This window comes from Camelus bactrianus, chromosome 7, assembly GCF_048773025.1.
Source record: "Camelus bactrianus isolate YW-2024 breed Bactrian camel chromosome 7, ASM4877302v1, whole genome shotgun sequence".
Lineage (NCBI taxonomy): Eukaryota > Metazoa > Chordata > Mammalia > Artiodactyla > Camelidae > Camelus > Camelus bactrianus.
In genome coordinates, this window is record NC_133545.1 from 11212569 (window position 1) to 11232148 (window position 19580).

The window sequence follows — 19580 nt, forward strand, 5'->3', positions numbered from 1 at the left end:
TCAGAATGAGTGACACTGGGGAGTATATTCAAAGATATACAAAGAGTGTTGAAAAGCTCACAAGACTCTTTTGTTGCTCGTCCTCATTATTTTGATGCTGAAGGGCTTATTAATGACTTCCATGCGGTAGTTCAGGTTGGAGGTATTAGCAGTCCCATCAAACTGCTGAACGTTTTCATGGGGGACTTCATAGCGTACGTTATTGAAATCAGTGATCTGTCGGAAACCAGAAGGGACACTTCCTGATAAGGCTTTTACAAAAGATTTTCACTCTCAAATAACGTCCAATAAGAATAGCTTCTAATTCTTGACCCTGTGTTTCCTGATTTGAAAAAGAAATCACCCCATCACATGGCCCCCATCAAATAAAAATGTCTGCCCATCCCATTGGGATGTTCGTGCAGAGAGCAACAGACACCTCCTGCCTCCACAGCTCTATGTGGAACCCAGAGTAGAGGCCCTGCTTTCTTCAGAGATGTCTTTGATGGTGACTACCAAACTCACCTTAAAATGAAAACGATTGGATGTCTGATATTCAGCCGTGAAGAGGGTGTTGATTACATCATATCCAAACAGAGATGGGGACGGCAACCTACTCAACTGGGCAGTTAGCACTAGGGGTCAGGGCAGGAGAAAGAGAGAGACAGGGAAGCTTTTAGCCCTTAATTTGCAGTTATCTTATCTGAGCCATAAAAAGTTATTCCCTGGGGCAACATTAGGGCAGTGCTCACCTGGGCTGGTATTTTTAACCCAACTGCTGAGTTCATAGCCCCAGTTCCTGGGGAAGAAGCACCTGGGGACAGCAGTGTCTGGCACCGGCTTCCAGCAGCACTTATATTGCCATCTGCAGACATCCTGTAACAATGGCCCAGAATTACCAGTACATGAAATGGAGGAAGGAACGTTTATCTATTTATTTATAACCAATTTTATTCCAAGAAGAATTTACGACAGGTCATAATTACACTTATTTATTCATTCTTCTTTTATTCATACATCTTATCCAGCCATCCAATATCATTTATTACCCACCAAACAAGGAACTAATAATACAGATAAATAAGACACAGTTCTTGCCTTCAGCAAACTTACAGCCCTTAAAAACAAGACTAGAAACAAAAATGGAGAATGACAACAGATTCCTAAGATTTTTTAACAGAAATAAGAATTATGAGAAAACTATTTATCCAAATATTTGCCAGTGAATGTGAAACTGTAATGTGAATCTTCAAATAGTACGATATTAGGTGATCAAAATTAGATAAGAAGAGACAGAAAACCTAAAATGACCATTAACCATGAAAATTATAAAAAGTAGTCAAAGACCTTTCCCTGAAAAAAAAAAAATGATACTTTGCCCAGATGATTTGGGGAATAGAATATTCTCATATAACATATATATTTTCAGAACAAGTAGAAAAAGATAGAAAGTTTCCTGGTTCCTTTTATTAAGCTAGAATAATTCTGGCAACAAACTAGACAAGGAAAGTCCACGTAAACAATCAAATAAAAATATATAAGCCAATTTCACTTAAAAAACATAGATGTGTAAAATTTTAACAAAATGTTAGCAACTTGAACTCACTAGTATATTAAAAGAATTAATGCATAATAGCCAAGTAAGGATTATCAAGCAAATGTTACAGTGGTTCAAAATTAAGAACTCTTTTAATGTAGTTCAAAAAAGTCATATGATCATCTCAAGCAAAATATTTTTAAAATATAATAATGCCTTAAATTTAAAAACCAAGTTACAAAATTATATATATAGTATAATCAAATTTGTGCTAAAACAAGCCCAAAATATATAAATATATGTACAAAATACATAAATATATATAAACATAATGCAAAAGTATAGAACGATCAAGAGAAGGATACATACCAAGTTATTCACCTGATTCTGGGTAGAGGATTTGGAGGTAGAGAGAAAGCTTTATGAATAAAGACTTTCCTATTTTATTCTGTAGATAACTATAATGCCTGAATTTTTCATATTAAAGGAATATATCCAGTATAGATTTTGTGATTAAAAAGTCAAAAGAACATGTCACAACTCTACTTATTTGGAAAAAGTTTACTGACAAGTATTCTAGATGCTAACATCTAATGTCATTACTCTGAAAAACCACAATACGAATATAACAAATCAATGCTTCACACCTATTATAAACAAAGCAATCGCATTATAACCATACAATCTTCTTAAATGTACTAAGTCTCCATATATATAACTGATATTCCTGCCTCATCCTCTTAAATAACACAAAAGGTTGGAGGGGATGAGTGGAGAAAGAGTTTGGGAATTCTGGATAACTTCTGGGTAGCAGATTTTCCAAAGTCTCAGGCAGACATTTAGTAAGAACCTCTGCTACCTCTGAAATTGAGATCTGTAAAGGTCAAAAGGTCAGTTGCACTGCCATAAATTGTTCCAAAGTCTATCGACCGCTATAAAAATAAGGAAGACAAGAAATCCAGTAAAGCCAGGTAAACACAACACTTCCGCATGCAGTCTGCCTTAACATTCCTATCTCGGCTTTAAGCCACTACCTATACCCCAGACACCAAGAGATGTGTATCTCCTTCCTCTCTGTTTCCATGGCCACCACAACAACACAGACCCTCATAAACACATGCCTGGATTATAGCAGCCAACTCATAACAAGTCTCTAGCTCTATTCTTTCCTGAACACCAAACTTTTCTAAAGAGTATTCTCCGTTTGCCTTCCATATAGGTTTTTTGTCATTTTCCACTCAGAAATCATTGATTAATAGAATTTGAGAATTGAAAATTGACTTGGAAGTTATCTAATCTAACTTCCACTGGATGCAAGGACTTTTTCAGTAGTCTCTGATAGGTGCTTTGATTCTGTAGATGACATGTACCCAACATCTTCCAAAATCAAATCAACTCAAATTCCTCTTTTATAATTAATACTTTGTTGCAAAGTTATTTCTTATGTTTAGTTAACATCAGTCTCCAGAATGTTCTATTCTCTAAAACCTACTATAGTTGCATATTGCTTTTTAGATAAAGTATCTCAAACTACATTGAAAAATCAGAAAGAAAAAATATCCTTAGTGTAATGAGACAAGGAAAAAATTAAATGGAAATTACAGAAAAATTTCAGTGGTCATTATTTGCAGGTAACATTATTGTACAGAGAAAGTCCAAGAGTCTCTGAACAAATTTGAAGCATTAATAAGTAAGCTTAATATGATTTCTGTTGTAAGATCAGTAAGTATTCAAAAACATCAATTTTAAATCTATATGCCAACAAGAGCTAAATGGAAAATTAAAATTTGAAAATAATATTTAAATGAAATCAAACAACAAATAGAAAATATTTGGAAATAATTTTCAAGTCCTCTACACTGAAATTTTCAAAAATAAAAATCTTAATAAATGGAGGGATATATCATGTTGATGGATTAAAAAATTCACTCTTATAAAGATAGAAATTCTCCCAAAATTAATCTTTGAATTTTATATGATTGGAATCAAATTTCTGGTACATTTTGTGAGGAAACTGACAGGCTGATTTTATAATTTATTCAGAAGTTTGAAAGGTCAAAGATAGACTAAGAAATCCTGAAGAAAAGTGAAGAATAATTTGGAGGACTTACACAACTACATATTAAGACTTACAACAGAGCTATAGTAATGAAGGCAGCGTGGTATTGGCAAAAGAACAAACTAACAATGGAACAAAACAGAGATTCTAGAAACAGATATAGAACACATATAAAGACACATGATTTATAGTAAAGATGTCACTACAATGCAGAGGGGCAAAGATGGTAATTTCAGTAAGTGGTGATGGGTCTATTAGAAATTCAAGGACAGAAGTGTTCTGGACTCCTACCTGATACCATCCACAAAAGTCAATTCTAGATTGATTAAAGATCTAAGTTTGGAAGATAAAACAACAATGCTTTTAGAGAAGAAATATAGGAATATATTTGTCTAACTGTGGAGTAGGCAAGAATTTTTAAATAGAATTAAAAATGCACCAGCTACATAAAATTGATAAAGTGGGTTAAAAATTAAAAACTCTTTTTCCTCAAAAGTTACCATTAAGAGAGTTAAAAGTCAAACCATGGCGTAAAGAGACTTTTAAAATTGATATATGTACAAAAGAGATGCATCCAGGACAAATATTATAAAACAAGAACAATACGAATAGCTCACTATAAAAAACTGGCCAAAAAAGAAATTGAAAAGACAGTTCACAAATATGATTATCCATCTAGCCAATCAGCATATGAAAAAGTGTTTAACTTTATTAGTCATGAGGAGTGCACAAATTAAAACCACAGAATGGTTATATTTAAAAAGGAAAAAACACCAAGAGTAGGTTAGATGTAGAGCAAATGAACTCATATAATGCTAAAGTATAAATGCAAATTGGTACCAATACTTTGAAAAGCTATTTTGCGATATCACCCAAGATAAACATGTGCATATCCAATGAACTGGAATTTCATTCTTATATATCATCATTTGCTTAGGATAAAACTGTATACTTAATAGCAATAAAGAGAGGCACGAAAAAAAACCATTTTAGAAACAACAGGAAATTTAAGTTGACCAATTATATAATTAGCATAATGTACTATGATATAGCATACTATCATATAAATATATAAATATAATATAACATGAATATATTCATTAGTAACAAAAGAAGCATTGTAATAAAAGAAGAACCAGTTAGAAAATACAATGAATTGTATTTACAACAGAAACAATGTATACGAAATATCTAGGGAAAAAATTTTATAATGCATATGTAATAAAATCTGTATTAAGAGAAACGCATATATAGAGTTGAAATGGAGAAACTTTCTGCTTTTAAAATGGGAGATGCAAAATTATTATGTCAATATTACCTAAATTTAACCTAAAATTTAAAGCAGTTCTAATTAATATCTCAATAGGATATTATGAGATATAGAATATAGACTATGGGGTAAATAAAGAAAATCTAAATATACACACCTTTATGATAAGGTCATTAAGTCACAACTAAGCAGGGTTCAAACAGGTGATATCCTTGTGGAAACTACTCAGGTAGAAAAATCTATGTTTTTTATCACATGTTCATGAGATCTCTTGTCAATAACATGATTTCAGAAGGCTCTTGTCTACCAAGTCACTTGAGTTCTACCGGTGACTCAGCCAGCCATCCATATGGGCTTGTGGGCCTCTGTTCTCAGGTCCACATGCATCCATACGTGCATCCATAGGCCTCAGATACGTAGCCTTTCCACGGCTGTCCTTGAGATCACACTCGTGACACATTTCACAATACTGGGAACTCTCCCTCCACTCCGGACTTAAGACATTTTACCCTACTCTGCTTCCCTAACTTCTTTAGTGTTGCTGTTTATTGCAATCAGGCAAAGAAGAAATAATTCCAAACAAATCGGAGGCCCATCATCCACTCCATCACCACCCTCTTCCCACTTCACATACTCATCTCTTTTCAATAAAACCCAGCAGGCCAACAGCAGGGAGCCCTTTTTCTCTGACCTCTGTCACCTCCTGGCCAGGAGCACAGTCTATCCTTTCTGATTCGGGGATTTCTGGGCACTCCGGAATAAATGAAGTATCTGCATAGAAATTAAAGGGCAAAGTTGAAAATCTGTAGTGTCATCAGTTCTGGGAAAGACGCAGTTACAGACGTTCAGCCAGTTCTCCAGTCCCTGACCACTAGCAGCGTATCTACATCTGCATGGAATGTTTACCACTTCTCCCAGTGTTAAACACGTTTCCTTTTTGTTTAGTTGGGTTTTTTGAGCTATAATTCACATTCTATAAAATTCACTCTTTTAAAGCGTACAATTCAATGGCTTTTAGTATTTTACAAAGTTGTGCAACCAATCACTGCTATCTAATTCCAGCACATTCTCATCACCCCAAAAAGAAATCACTCATTAGTGCTCACTTCCCATCCTCCCTTCCCCAGTCCCTGGTAAATATCCATCTGCTTTCTGTCTCTACAGGATTTGCCTATTCTGAACATTTCGTGTAAACAAATCATAAAATATGTGGCCTTCCACATATGGCTTCTTTCACTGGAGATAACATTTTCAAGGTTCATCCACGCTGCTGTGTTTAACAATATTTTATTCCTTTTCATGGCTGAATCATATTCCATTATATGAATACAATACTTATCAAAATCTATTCATCAGTTAGTGTACATTTGGGTTATTTTAACTTATTGACTATTATACAAAATTCTGCTATGAACATTCACATACAAGTTTTTATGTGAATGTATGTTTTAAATTCTCTTGACTATGCCTAGAAGTGGAATTGCTAAGTAATATGGTTAACTTTAACTTTTTGAGGAAATGTCAAGTTCTTTTCCCAAGCGGCTGCAGTACTTTACATTCCAACCAGCAATGTATGATGGTTCCAATTCCTTCACATCCTCAACATTTGTTATGATCTGTCTCTTTTTTTTCAATATAGACATCTTAGTGGGCATGAAGGGTATTTCATTTTGACTTGAATTTCCCAAATAACTGATGGTGTTGACTATTTTTTCATGACTTACTGGCCATTTGTAGACGCTCCATGAATAAATGCCTGTTAAATCCTTTGCTCATTTTAGAAAGTTGATTATTTTTCTTCTAATTTTGAATTGTAAGATTTCTTTATGTATTTTGGATGGTAGACCATTATCAGACATGTCATTTACAAATATGTTCTCCCATTCTGTGGGTTGTCTTTTCATTTCCATGATAGTGTCCTTTGAAGCACAATTTTTTTTTTAATTTTGAAGTCCAATTTGATTTTGAAGACCTAATCTAAAGCCACAAATATTTATACCTACTTTTTTCTTAGAGTTTTATAGTTTTGGCTCTTACATCTTGACCTTTGATCTATTTTGAGTTCATTTTCATATATGATGTCTTTCACATGTGGATATCCAGCTGTCCCACATATATTTTGTTTGTTTGTTTTTTGCTTTTTTTCTCCACTCACTTTCAACCATCTGTGATGTAAACTGGGAAGAAACTACTGTCTTCATCTGAGATAAAGACCTTCACTCAACATTGGCTATTTTTGCTTTAGACTTTATCACGTTTGTGACCCCTCTCCCCAACACAACAGCATCAGAAGTAGCATCTGATTCAGTGGGCTCCACAAGCCACCTAAAACCCAGAATCCTATCTGAAGCTTAAGGCAACAGTTGCTGTGAGCATAATTGGTGCCCTTCTATACCTTTGTTTCTACTCAAACAAGACTTAAAACATCTCTATTAGCTTTATAGCTCTACACTTGTTATATACATATATTTAAATAAAAATGTGTTTTAAAATTGGATTAAAGACTAAACATAAGAGACTCCTAAAACTGCAAAACTCCTAGAGGAAAACGCACAGGGGAAATGCTTCATGAGCTTGGCCTTGGTGATGATTTTATGGATATGACACCAAAAGCACACGCAACAAAAGCAAAAGTAGACAAGTGAGACCACATCAGACTAAAAAGCTTCTGCACATCAAAGGAAACAGTCAACAGAATCAGAGGGCAACTTAAGGAATAGGAAAACATATTCGCAAACCACATATCTGAAAAGGTGCTAATTTCTAAAATATATGTAAGGAATTCCTACAATTCAATAGCAAAAACAAAACAAATAAAACCCACAAATAACCTGATTGGACTAAAGACTTGATCAGACATTTTTTCCAAAGAAGAAATACAAATGGCCAATAATTACATAGAGAGATGTTCAATGTCACTCATCACCAGGGAAATTCAAATCAAAACCACAATGAGATATCACCTCACATCTGTTACGATGGCTATTATAAAGAAAATAAAAAGATAACAAGTGCTGGTGAGGATGTGGAGAAATGGCAAATTGGTCCAGCCACTATGGAAAACAGGATGGAGGTTCTCCAAAAAATTAAAAATAGAACTTACATGATCCAGTAATTCCCCCTTCTAGTTATTTATCCAAAAGAATTGAAATTAAGATCCCAAAGAGATACTAGCATTCCCATGTTCATTGTAGTGCTATTCACAGTAGCCAAGATGTGAAAAAAGAGTGTCTGCTGAAGGATGGATGGATAAAGAAAATGTGATATATACATATGATGGAATATTATTCAGCCTTAAAAAGGAAAGAAATCTGGTCATTTATAACAACATGGATAAACCTTGAGGACATAATACTAAGTGAAACAAGCCAGTCACAGAAGGAAAAATATTGCATGATTCCACTTACATGAGATATCTAAAACAGTCAAACTCACAGAAAGAAAGAATAGAATGATGGCTGCCAGGGGTTGGGGGAAGGAGGAAATGGGGTATTGTTAATAACTTACAAAATTTCAGTTACATAATTCTGATAAATTCTATAGACGTGACATACAGCATTATGCCTACAGATGACAATACTATATTGTACACTTGAAAATCTATTAAGACGGGAGATCTAATGTTAAGTGTCCCATCACAATAAACAGTTAAATTAAAAAAATTCCTTTTCAACTCATGGAAACATATCCTCAAAAAACATCTCGAGGCAAGTCCAGTATGCAAGACATTTAAAAGTGGAGCCTCTCTGCATGAATTAGGGTATGGTTTAGGATGAATACAGGTGTAAAGATCTAGTTTCATCTACTTTTAAATAAAAGAAACTATTTATATACACCAGGATAATAATCTCATGAGACTCGTTCCCCACTACAACACACACACACAAACACACACACACACACACGCACACACACACACACGCACACACACACATATTTTATAGGGAAAAAACAGTGAAAGGCTAAAAATCACTTATGCCAATGGTTTTTAAATCACCTTACAAAGTCGTAACTGTTCCTAGAAAGTGCTTTGATGTTTACCATGAAGAACGGTGGAAAGAGATTGACGAGGGGTCTGCTACCAGCAGTTTCTTTTCACTGCATGCTAAATCCACACTTACAAAGTCAGCTTTATCAAGCTGAATACTCCTCAAATTCATTTTAAGAATAGGTTTTTGTATTGCACACGGTATTTTATTATTTAGAGTATAATGTGTGCATGAAGGAGAAGGCATTCTATGATGTTTCTGTGAGAGAGCAATTTCAAAGGCATCTATGAAGAAATCCTAGCTATTTAATCAGAATGTAGGCTGGAGGCTAATTGTAATCGACATACATGGTCCAAGTTAAGCAGCCCTAAACTTCCCTAAAACCTGGTTTCCTTTTCTGTCATGTAATGGGACTGGACAGTTAACCTCAACTCTTTTTCTCTTCTTGAAGATTATTTTATGACCCTGGGTTGAAGGACAGGCTTCTGATGAGCCTAATTTTGCATCTTGCTAAAATTGCATCAAATTAGACTTGGGAGACCTTGAATATCGCTAGCATTCAAGGATTAGTTGCAGAAAAAGAACACTTATCATTTGGAGATTTTTTTAAATTTACCATGGAGGTAGATTCTGAATAATGCATTGTGGTGGCACACTGAAGAATGAAAAAATAAAATGATCTTTTTAGCATCCAGAAGGGATTTCTGTTACTCATCCTTCCAAACCAGCAGCCACAAGCATCTCCCTTACCTGAAGGATTCACCACGAGAAGCAGCAACAGGACATCCACGGCCACTACAATTAGGATGAAGATGATCAGAAGGACTTCCAACACACTAAGCTTCCTCGCCATCTAGATGGACACAAAGAACAGGATTAAAGTAAACTACAAAACCCCATCCATCTAAAAGAATAGACAGGCATCATGATTAGAACGTGAACTCCTTTGCAAGATGACTTGATTATCCACATTCCTCTTTGTGTAATCCGGAGGATGTTTGTTTCCATTCGTCCAAGTGTCTCCCGTTAACTCTAGTCCATGCCTCCAACACTTCTAGGACTCCTGCTTTTTTTTTTTTTTTTTTTTTTTTTTTTTTGTCTGCAGAGGGATTGAATATTATCTAAGGGAAAAAAATACATCAGACATAAAGAATTGGACGGAGAGGAGGAGGAATGGAACAGAGCCCAGGAAAAAGAGAGATGAGGACTTGAGATGGCTCCCAAAGTCCTTCTAGACACTCCTTGGATCTTCACACCCTCCCTGGGCAGTAGAGAGGAAGGTCCACTCAGGGAGGGGAAAAGTAGCAAAACCTGAATCTAAGACTTTTTATTCCAGTTCCCACGCCGTAATGCTGAGGTGTTCAGCTCTTTAGAGGTCACTAATCCTTTTAAGAATCTGGTAAGAAAATGAACCTAATCCTCATCTCCGACATAATGTTTGCACATATGTTCACAGCACACAGATCCATAGAAATCTGCTGGCTCACAGTAGCTCTAAAGACCAAGCATGGACCCAAGGTGTACAATATTTGGTATTCTGGAGGGTGTGAACTGAACTGGAGATCAAAGAACTTTAATTCTTGTCCCAGTTTCCATACCAATGATGGGTACTTTAACTCTTTGGATGTGTGTGTCTTCATCTACAAAATGAGGTCAGATTCTGGACGTATTCTCATTCTTCTGCTCTAACGATAGTAAATCTAGAGCTATGTGTATGCCCCACAATTCCACGACAGCCCTGCACTTCAGTGACTCTCATCACCACTCCAGTCCCACCACCCCCTCATTGGCTATACCCTGGAATCTTGTCGTCCTCCAGAGTTGCTCCACTTTGGAACTCTTAACCTCTGCTTCCTGTGTATTGGTCAGAAGCTCGTGTCTTTTTATCTTCTCATTGCATTGCTTCCTTATTCTTTGATCCCATTAAAGCTTCTGTTCTCTTTAATTTCCTTTTAATCTCTTATCCCCTCCTGGCTTTCAGCCCTAACTGACCTAAATCTCAATATCTATTATGGCTTTCATTTTCCTTGCTCCCTTATCTGCTTACAGTAATGAACCATCCATCCAAATGCCTGCTTTCTGGGTATGTGCATTCAGCCCAATGTAAATGACACTGGGTTCACCATCTCCCAAATATCCTGGGCCTGCAAGCTGACAGTCTTGCCAGGTCCTCTCATTTTTCACAGCAGAAATTTCAAACGCTGATCCTTCTTTACAAGCCCCAAGCTCTGTCACCTACACTTTTACTCTCACCCGGTATTATCTCCAGCATCACAGACAAAATGACTATTTTTGGGAAACTATTTTATATCCCTATTTCTCAACTCAAGCTTTTCTATAAAAATTATCCATATCTAGGTAGCTTCTAATCTTTCCCCCTCTCTTCTCAATGGAAGTTTTCCATCCTCTTTAAGTATAGTCCTCATATCTATTCTCTAGATCTCACAGCCTTTGAATTATTTCAAATATCTTACTCCACCGATGACCCTTCTCTCTTGCCTGAGCAACCTCTCCCTCTGAATGCGCTCCTTCTCATCATAACATATCCCAAGTCACCCTAAACTCTGTCAGTGACTCTGTGTTCTTCTCTAGACCACACTTCCTTTTTCTTCTCTTGGTAACTTCCCAAAAAGATAACTTCACACCATCTGCATTACCTCCCTCCCATCTTACTGGCATGGCTTCTATTTCCTGTATTCCACTGAAACTGCTCCTGCCAAGGTTGCTGGTGGTTTAGCGCTGAGCACCGTGAGCACCGTCTTATTAATCACCTAGCACTATCAACCACTCCCTCCTCTTTTAAAATTCTCCACCTTTGGATCATCTGATATTCAATCTTAATTTTCATTTAATCTTAATTTTCCATCGACTTTTCTGGTTTCTCTTCGGTCCTCTTTGCAGTCTCCTTTTTCATTAACTGTTGATTTCCCCTGTATTTCACCATAGGTCCACTCCTCACTCTCCTTCGGCCATCTCCACCTTCATATAGTATCTGAGGGCAATCCAACCTGCATTCCTTTCTCAGAGGTTTGGATTCAGCTGCTTACTAGAAGTCCCACTTGGATTTCCCACAGTTAACCAAATTCAACATGAGATTTAAGCATGAAATCATCTCTCCCCATACCCCAGGCCCAACTTCTACCAATTCTGTCAAACTGGTTCCTTCTTACATAACGAATACCTTGAGGAACAGAATCACAGTTTCTACAAAAACCTGAGTGTCTTTTTGGACTCCTCTTTTTCTGTTCGTTCTCACAGCCAGCTACAAGTTCAGTTTCAGACTACTTTACCAGTAGCTTTCAAATGTGTTCCTTACTCTCCATCACTTCCGGCCTGAACTGTGACCACAGCATCCCCATTTGGCTCCCTGCTTCCACTCAATGCTTCTGAAATCCACTGAACACCCTGCAGCTGGACTGATCTTTCTATAGCACCAGCAAGATGGTTTTGTTCTCTTATATGCAAGTATTCAGTGGTTCTCTAGATAAAATATGAACTCTTTAGCTTTGTAATCAAAGGTCTTCATGGCACCTCCCATGCCCAGCTGCCCAACCTCTTCTCTCTGCCATGCTCCAGCTATACAGAATCCCCTCTCTCTCTCTCTTTCTCACTTTGCCTCTCTTTTAAGTTTCCATTTCCCTACACCCCTGCTCTTCCCAACCCCAGCCCAATGCCATGACCATTTCTACCAGAACTTTCTTATGCGTATAGTTTCACTTTTCAATTGAGGCTGCCTTTAGTTAATGTTTAATAAGCCAAGAAAAGAAGCACCTTAACTGTGAAATCAGGGTGAGGAGCAAAGATCTACAAGCCAGTCTGCTAACACAGCATTCAGGATATGGGTTTGGGATTGAAGCTGATTAACTGTTCTTTCCTAGTTGCCTAAATCTCTCAGGTGTCTCTCCACTGGCCTAAATTATTCAAAGGTTTACTCTAATCCCCATAAGACACATATCATATTGTGATGTTTCCATAAAATCCCTATATCAAGACTGATCAGGGCGGGCATCATAATTGCCATTTTATAGATAAATGTTAAGGAAGTTTTTTTAACTGTGGCTAGTCATGGAACTGAGGCAAGAACTGAGAGGCCCTGGTTCTTAAATGAGTATTTGAGTTTCTCTCACTCTCTCTACAATATCTCCTAGACTGAAGAGCTTAAAGATTGAAAGCTTAAATCTCCAAAGGCGGAGGCAGGGAAAGAAATCTGAGGGATCCACCCCACGGGCTCATAGTACCCGATTAGTGTCTCACACATTCAGCCTGTAATTCACTACCAAAGCAATCACACTGCCCATCAATTAGTCATTGTTTCTCTCCCTGGGGAGACTTTTTCTTTCCAGCCTCTACAAACCAAAGGTAAGCACCTCTTCCATAGCTCCTTAATCCTCTTGGGGAAGCAGGTTCAGCACCTGGAGCTCAGGAGGTTCAGGACCTCTGGGGACACCCCAGGCACCTTCCTGCCATTGGAACTATGGCCGTCCAGGCCGAGGGTAGGAGTGGGGATTCCTGAAGGCAGAAATTCTCCCCTGCTTAGAAACCCTCCCTGATCAAAGCCACTTTTCTGTATCAAACAGAACTTTAGAATAATTGAAATCCTATTTATTATTCAAAAACCTTAATGATTTTATGGATAACAATCTCCCTCTCTGCCCAGACATGTCCACCTTTCTCCTAATCCATCTCACCTTCAGCTAGCTACCAGAGAGATTCCATCTGTTTATCCTTTCCTTTGTTTCTCTCAGTAAGAGGAACATCTCACACAATTCCCTTTCCATCTCCCCTACACACACACACTCACATCTCTCCTCTCCAGTCAGCCTGTGCCTCCGTGCACTATTTCATCCCCACTCCTCACTGTGGAAAGGGAAGGAAAATCAGGTTCAGAGAAAAAAGTACAGGTTGTCCAGGTCACTAAGTGGAGAAGGTGCCTGGGGAAACATACTCACCTCATAGCCGTATCTTTTTATTTGCAGTGTCTGTCCTTCAGTGGTTCTTGAGGAGCTCTGAGCAAAGGTGACGGGGCCGACGTAGCCAGCTTCTGCCTGGATCGATTTATTGCCCTGTAAAGTTGATGGCAATTGGAGGAGAGGAGGGCATTTCCCAAAAGACCATTAAAGAGCCCTTATTTTCCTTGCGACATGGGGAAAGCTCCGTTTGTTACTATACGGGGAAGGTGGGGCTTTTTCCCAATACTTGTGCCTTCTCTGTGTTCCTGTTCATATCCGATTACTTTGCTGGTCACACTCCATTACCCTTGCCTGTCTGTCCATGTAACCTGAAGAGCTCAGGGGCCTTACCCACCTCCTCCACTGCTGCATCTCCTGCGCTTCGCACTCTGCCCAACATCCACGGGGATCCTAAAATATACAGCTCTTTGTTGAATAAGTAAGTGAAAGAATGAGTAACACTCAGTCCATCACGTCGTTCGTTTCTCCATTTTTACTTCCCCAAATTCTCTTGGTATAACTCAGCTTTTCACTAATTCACATAAGCCTCCCCACCAATTATTCTAAATAAGAGAAACACCACTAATATGGAAATTATATTATCTTAAAGAGGGAAGACATCTCTATTGGATAATTGTCACACCCTCTGACTGCTAAGCACCTTTAAAAAACTCATCTAATACTTAAAGAACTTCCCACCTTGAGAATTCTGCTTCCCCAAGGAAGAGGCTAGAAATTCTGTCTCCCTTTCAGCCAAGGTGGAGGCAAGGAGCCTGGGTGTCAATGAGATCCACCTGTGATCCAGAAGAAAGTGGAGAGAAGGGGAAAGTGCCACGTGGAATCCAGGATGGCGGAGAGATTATTTCAGAGGCAGCCGGAACAGGGGACCTAGGAGCAGCCTATGTTCAGTATTGGGGTGCATGCTGCCAGACGTGTGCTAAGGGAAGTGGCAACAGGGTACCCGCCGGGTAATCATGCTCTTGCCCCTGGCCACGTAGCTTACAGACCTGATGCTGTAGCCCTTCTGGAGCATCAATGAGTCACTAATCTTAAATTTTCTTTTCTTCTTAAGCTAGCTAAAGTGCTTTTTTAAAATTAAAATATAATTTGCATACCATGACATTCATCCTTTCAAAGTGTACAGTTCAGTGGTTTTCAGTACATTCACAAAGCTGTGCGGTCATCACCACTAATTCCAGAACATCCGCATCACCCCCACGAGAAGCCACATGCTCATCAGTGGTCACCCCCCACCCCACGACCCTGCACCAGCGAGCTACCTTCTGTGCTTATGGACTTCCCTGTTCTGAGTAATTTATACAAACGGATCACACAGTGAGCGGCCATTTGTGTGGCTTCTTTCACTTAGCGTAATGTTCAAAGTGTACTCCTGTTGTTGCAGGGATCAGGGATCAGCACTTTATCCCTTTTTATGGCTGGGTGAGATCCACTGTACTGATACGTTCTGTTTATCCACTCCTCAGTTGATGTACATTTGGGTTGTTTCTACTTTTTGGCTATTATGAGCAATGCTGCTATGAACACACATGTACAAGTTTCTGTGTGGACATATGTTTTCAATCCTCTTGGGGACATACTTAGGAGCGGAATTTCTGGGTCCTATGGTAACTTTTTGAAGAACTGCAGAATTGTTTTCCAAAGTAATGGCAACACTTTACCTTCCCACCAGCAACATGTGAGGGTATATGGTGCATACAGGTGCATACAGGATATTGCATCTTCTGTGTGTAGCAGTGTATGAAGGTGTGACATCTTTTGATGACGTCTAAGTAGAATAGTTCCCATAGGAGTACATGTTTGCTTCAAATGCTCAGTGCATGGCAAGTACACAAACATACACACAGAGGCTTGGTTTCTGCCTCTGTAAACTCCTGGAATGACAAACACACCTTATCTTTTGCTCTGGTACAAGAGAGCCTTTGTTACAGGGAAAAATTTGCCTGATCTCATTTCAGACTGGGACAGCATCTTGGCAAAAGCTCAAGAAAGGAGATCTATGCTTACACAAGATCCTTCTACTCTTCGTGTGATACTTTACGATTAACGCCCCACATCCCGTGCCCACTTGTGATACCAGGCACATGACAGTCCTCAGTCATGATCCCAGGGATGAGACAAGCATGTGAGCCCTTAGCTTCCTGTTGTTGATTAGTAAAAAGGCACGGCGAACTTAGCTATTGACAGAACTCGTAAGAGTGATCAAAGCAAGCAGCTGGTTGGAATCATCAAGTCAGAAACCAACAAAATGTATGACCCTTAACTTTCAGAGCACCATCCTCCAAGGCCAGATGCACAACTCAGTGCCGTTGCTGCAGTGACTAAGAGGGGATGTTGGTGTCCCCCAGCCCGTATCTGCCCAACGCAACCAACACAACCTTGTCTTTGTAGGCACCTATGATAATGAGTGTTATAACAAGGATGCTTTTAATAAGAAAAGGAATGAATTTCTTCTCCTTTATGTGAAAATGTCTGGGATTGTTATTTTTTTATTTTGGCCTACCTATGAAAAGATAAAATAAAATTATGTGATCTGGAGAAGAGAGAATACATCAAAAAGACCCCAAGCGTTCCCCGCAGAGCTGGCTGGCAGTGATAAGAGCAGGTCCTTGTTTTGGGAGCTGCTCCAGGGTAACCAAAGATGGATAAGGTTCCATGTGTAGTGGTCCTCAAAGTGTGGGCTGGGGATCAACCTCTGGGGAGGGGAGCTGTCCTTGTGACTTTTTAGGAAGTTAGTAAGGTAAAACTATTTCATAAAAATACTGAGACGCTATTTGCCTTTCTTGCTCTCTCATAAGCACACTGTGGAGTTTTCCAGAGTCTACATAATGTGATAGCACAAATGACTGAATGCAGAAGCAGATGTGAGAATTCCTTTTTTTTTTTTCCTATTAAGCCAGATTTTAAAGAGATCCATAAAAACAGAAAATAATGCAACTCTTCTGATTAAATGTTTCTGTTTTGGAAGATACAGTTACTTTAACTTATAATATGATAAGTATTAATAACTGTAATTTCATGAACGAAAGCTCTTGGGATCCTCAACAATTTTTAAGAGTATAAAGAGGTGCTGGGACCCAAACAAGTGAGGACTACTGATCTGGTGCATTGATTTTCAAACTTTTTACATATACAGGATATATGTGATGTACATGAGGATGTATACATGTATATGTTCCACCTGAATAAGCAATTTTAAGTGTATATAGTGTATATAATATATATATGAACATATATATATATATATTTAAAATTCTTTGTTCAACTAGAATTCCAGTACATACATAAGTGAATGACTGAAGACAGGGTGGGGAGCTCAGAATCCTTACAAGCTGCCTCCTCCACACTCTTTATGGGCAACGAAGAACCCAGGGCTCTTCATGTTCCAAAGTCTGGAAATCACAGCTTTAGTCTGATACTAACATTTTGGAAACATGATCCCAGAGAGATAAAGTGACTTAACCAAGTCTCCTGACCCTACAGATCGCTTCTGAGTTTTTCTCACTCAAAGGAAAGCAGCATAAAATGCCTCAACCAGCAGACCTGACACCTGTGATGGAGCGAGGCCAGATCAACCTTATACTTAAAAACAGACAGCTCTGCTCCAGAGAGAGAAACCAAGGGGGCCACAGACCTACCTCCTCCACTGACCTGTTTCCCAGAGCTGCTCAGAATCTTTCTAGTTCTACATTTGACGTCTTCATATCCATACAGAACTGCCTGCTTAAGGGCCAAAAGGATGAATGAATTCCAGTGAAGGTGACAGACCGAGGCTTGGGAACCCCTGTAACTGTTTCAGCTACGTAGGGTCTGAGTCGCTAAACTGAAGTCTGGGAAGCTGACATGGATTAACAAAGGGGTTCGTGAACCAGGGTCCCCAGAACAGAGTAAGTTTAGCGGCGCATGTGAGTTTTCCAAAAACAGAATCACAGATATTTTCACGTTACATTAAGGAACTGTAGTAGATATCACAAAATGTTGTTTCTGCTGCTCATCACATTGAAGTTAGGACATTATTAGTTCTATGCACTAGATCTTGTTATTTACTGTGATAATTTAAAAAAAAAACCCTCAAGTATTACTATATTAAATTTTAAAAATACTTGCATAAGTGTATTTTAATATAATAGGATTCCTTTAAAACAGTATGCATTATTGTATGCATTTAAGAACATCATTTTTATAAGGGGCTCCGTAGGTACCACTAGACTGCAACGGGGCCCTTGCCGCTGCAGATGTTGTAAACCCTTCTGCGCCTCACTCGGAGACCTGGCAGTCAGGCTTCCCGCATCAGAAACCTTCTCCTTGAGCACTCTACATTCTGTAGCAGCCAGAGCCAATGGCCACCAACATGTCCTTGATGATAACAGAAAGTATTTCTCAAATAACAAGTAAATAATTCTTTCCTCTGGTAGCCTGCCTGGGTTAATGAAAGGGTAGCTGACAAGTTTGCCATCTTTTTGATCAAGGGATTCCTGTGATTTTTTTTCCCCCATATTTCACTCATTGCCTAGTTAGCTCAAGCCCTCATCCAAAAGCCTCTTGTTTTGATAATTAGAACACTAAGCCAATGTAACAATACTATTTTCCGGTAGCCTTATGGAGGCGCTGACATATGAGTACACAAGTAGAATCTGGCTTCCTGGTGTCAAAAAAAGGGGGTGCCAGGGGATAAATTAGGAGTATGGGGTTAATAGACAACATTACTGCATAACACAGGGAAAATATTCAATATCTTATAATAGCCTATAATAGGAAATAATCTGAAAAAAACTGAATCACTTTGCTGTATACATGAAACTAACACAATATTGTAAATCAATTACACTTCAATTTAAAAAAAGGAAAAGAAAGAAAAAGAGGGAAGTAAACACATTCATCTCTCATATACTCATTTTCAAGTAATACTAAAAGTAATTATCCCTGTTGAATATGAGTATACGATGCCCTTATCCCAATTTTTAACCATCTAGTGTTTTAACCAATAGTGTTGCAAATTCTACTTTTGCCAGAGTTGATATCTTACCAAATATAATAACTTATATGATTAAAACAACAACAGTTCAAGGACACTCTCCCATGAACCTAAATCTTAACACAAATCCATGGCAGAGGCATAAGGAAAAGGGTGGGTAACCATAAATCTGATTATTCCATTGCTGGATTAGCCTGCGGGAACTCTGATGCCAAAGAGAACAAGACCAGTTCACAAGAGTTTGCCGAATAAGAAATCTTAATGCTGAAATGAGATTACCCATGGTCAAATTACCACAAAATTCAACACCTTGTTAATCTGCTTGGTTTATTTTTCTTTGGCATATAAGTTGCATGCATCGTGTGAACTGTGGTTCTATACATTAGGCAGAATACAGAAATAAGATTTACACATTTCAAAGCACACCCTGGCAAAAATAAGTTATTGTTTACATTCAAACTCCTTCCTTCAGCTTTGCCCTCTTCAATCTCATCCCCAGCCCTATTCCCACAAGCTAAGGAGTTCCTCCAACCCCTCCTCTTGCTTTCAGATTGGTTGGCTCTTCCCTTCTCCTTCCCATGAGGCGACTAGTCCTAATATTTTTATGTTATCTTCTTACTTGTCATCATCACCTTCATCCCCATCATCTTTCCTGCTTACCTTCCCTGAATTTGCCTTTCCTTCCCCTTATATCATGCTTTCAGCATATTATTCCGTCTCCCCATAACCACAGGGACCAGATGTTCTTCCTGGATGCTTTCTTGAGGTGTTAGTTGGCTCTAGGACCTGAACTGTCCTGGCAAG

The 19580-nt window shown here is 38.4% G+C and overlaps 1 protein-coding gene across 1 annotated transcript in view; it reads right to left on the reverse strand.

Annotated features, from left to right (window-relative positions):
- The window catches only part of LOC105063006 (maltase-glucoamylase), a 161940-nt gene that overhangs the window by 69554 nt on the left and 72806 nt on the right, over positions 1-19580 (reverse strand). The window contains exons 49-53 of the mRNA XM_074367873.1: positions 18004-18122; positions 13784-13897; positions 9585-9687; positions 505-614; positions 62-216 (exon numbers count right to left, since the gene is read on the reverse strand). Coding sequence (XP_074223974.1) covers positions 62-216; positions 505-614; positions 9585-9687; positions 13784-13897; positions 18004-18122 — 601 coding nt within the window. The remainder of the gene's footprint in view (positions 1-61; positions 217-504; positions 615-9584; positions 9688-13783; positions 13898-18003; positions 18123-19580) is intronic.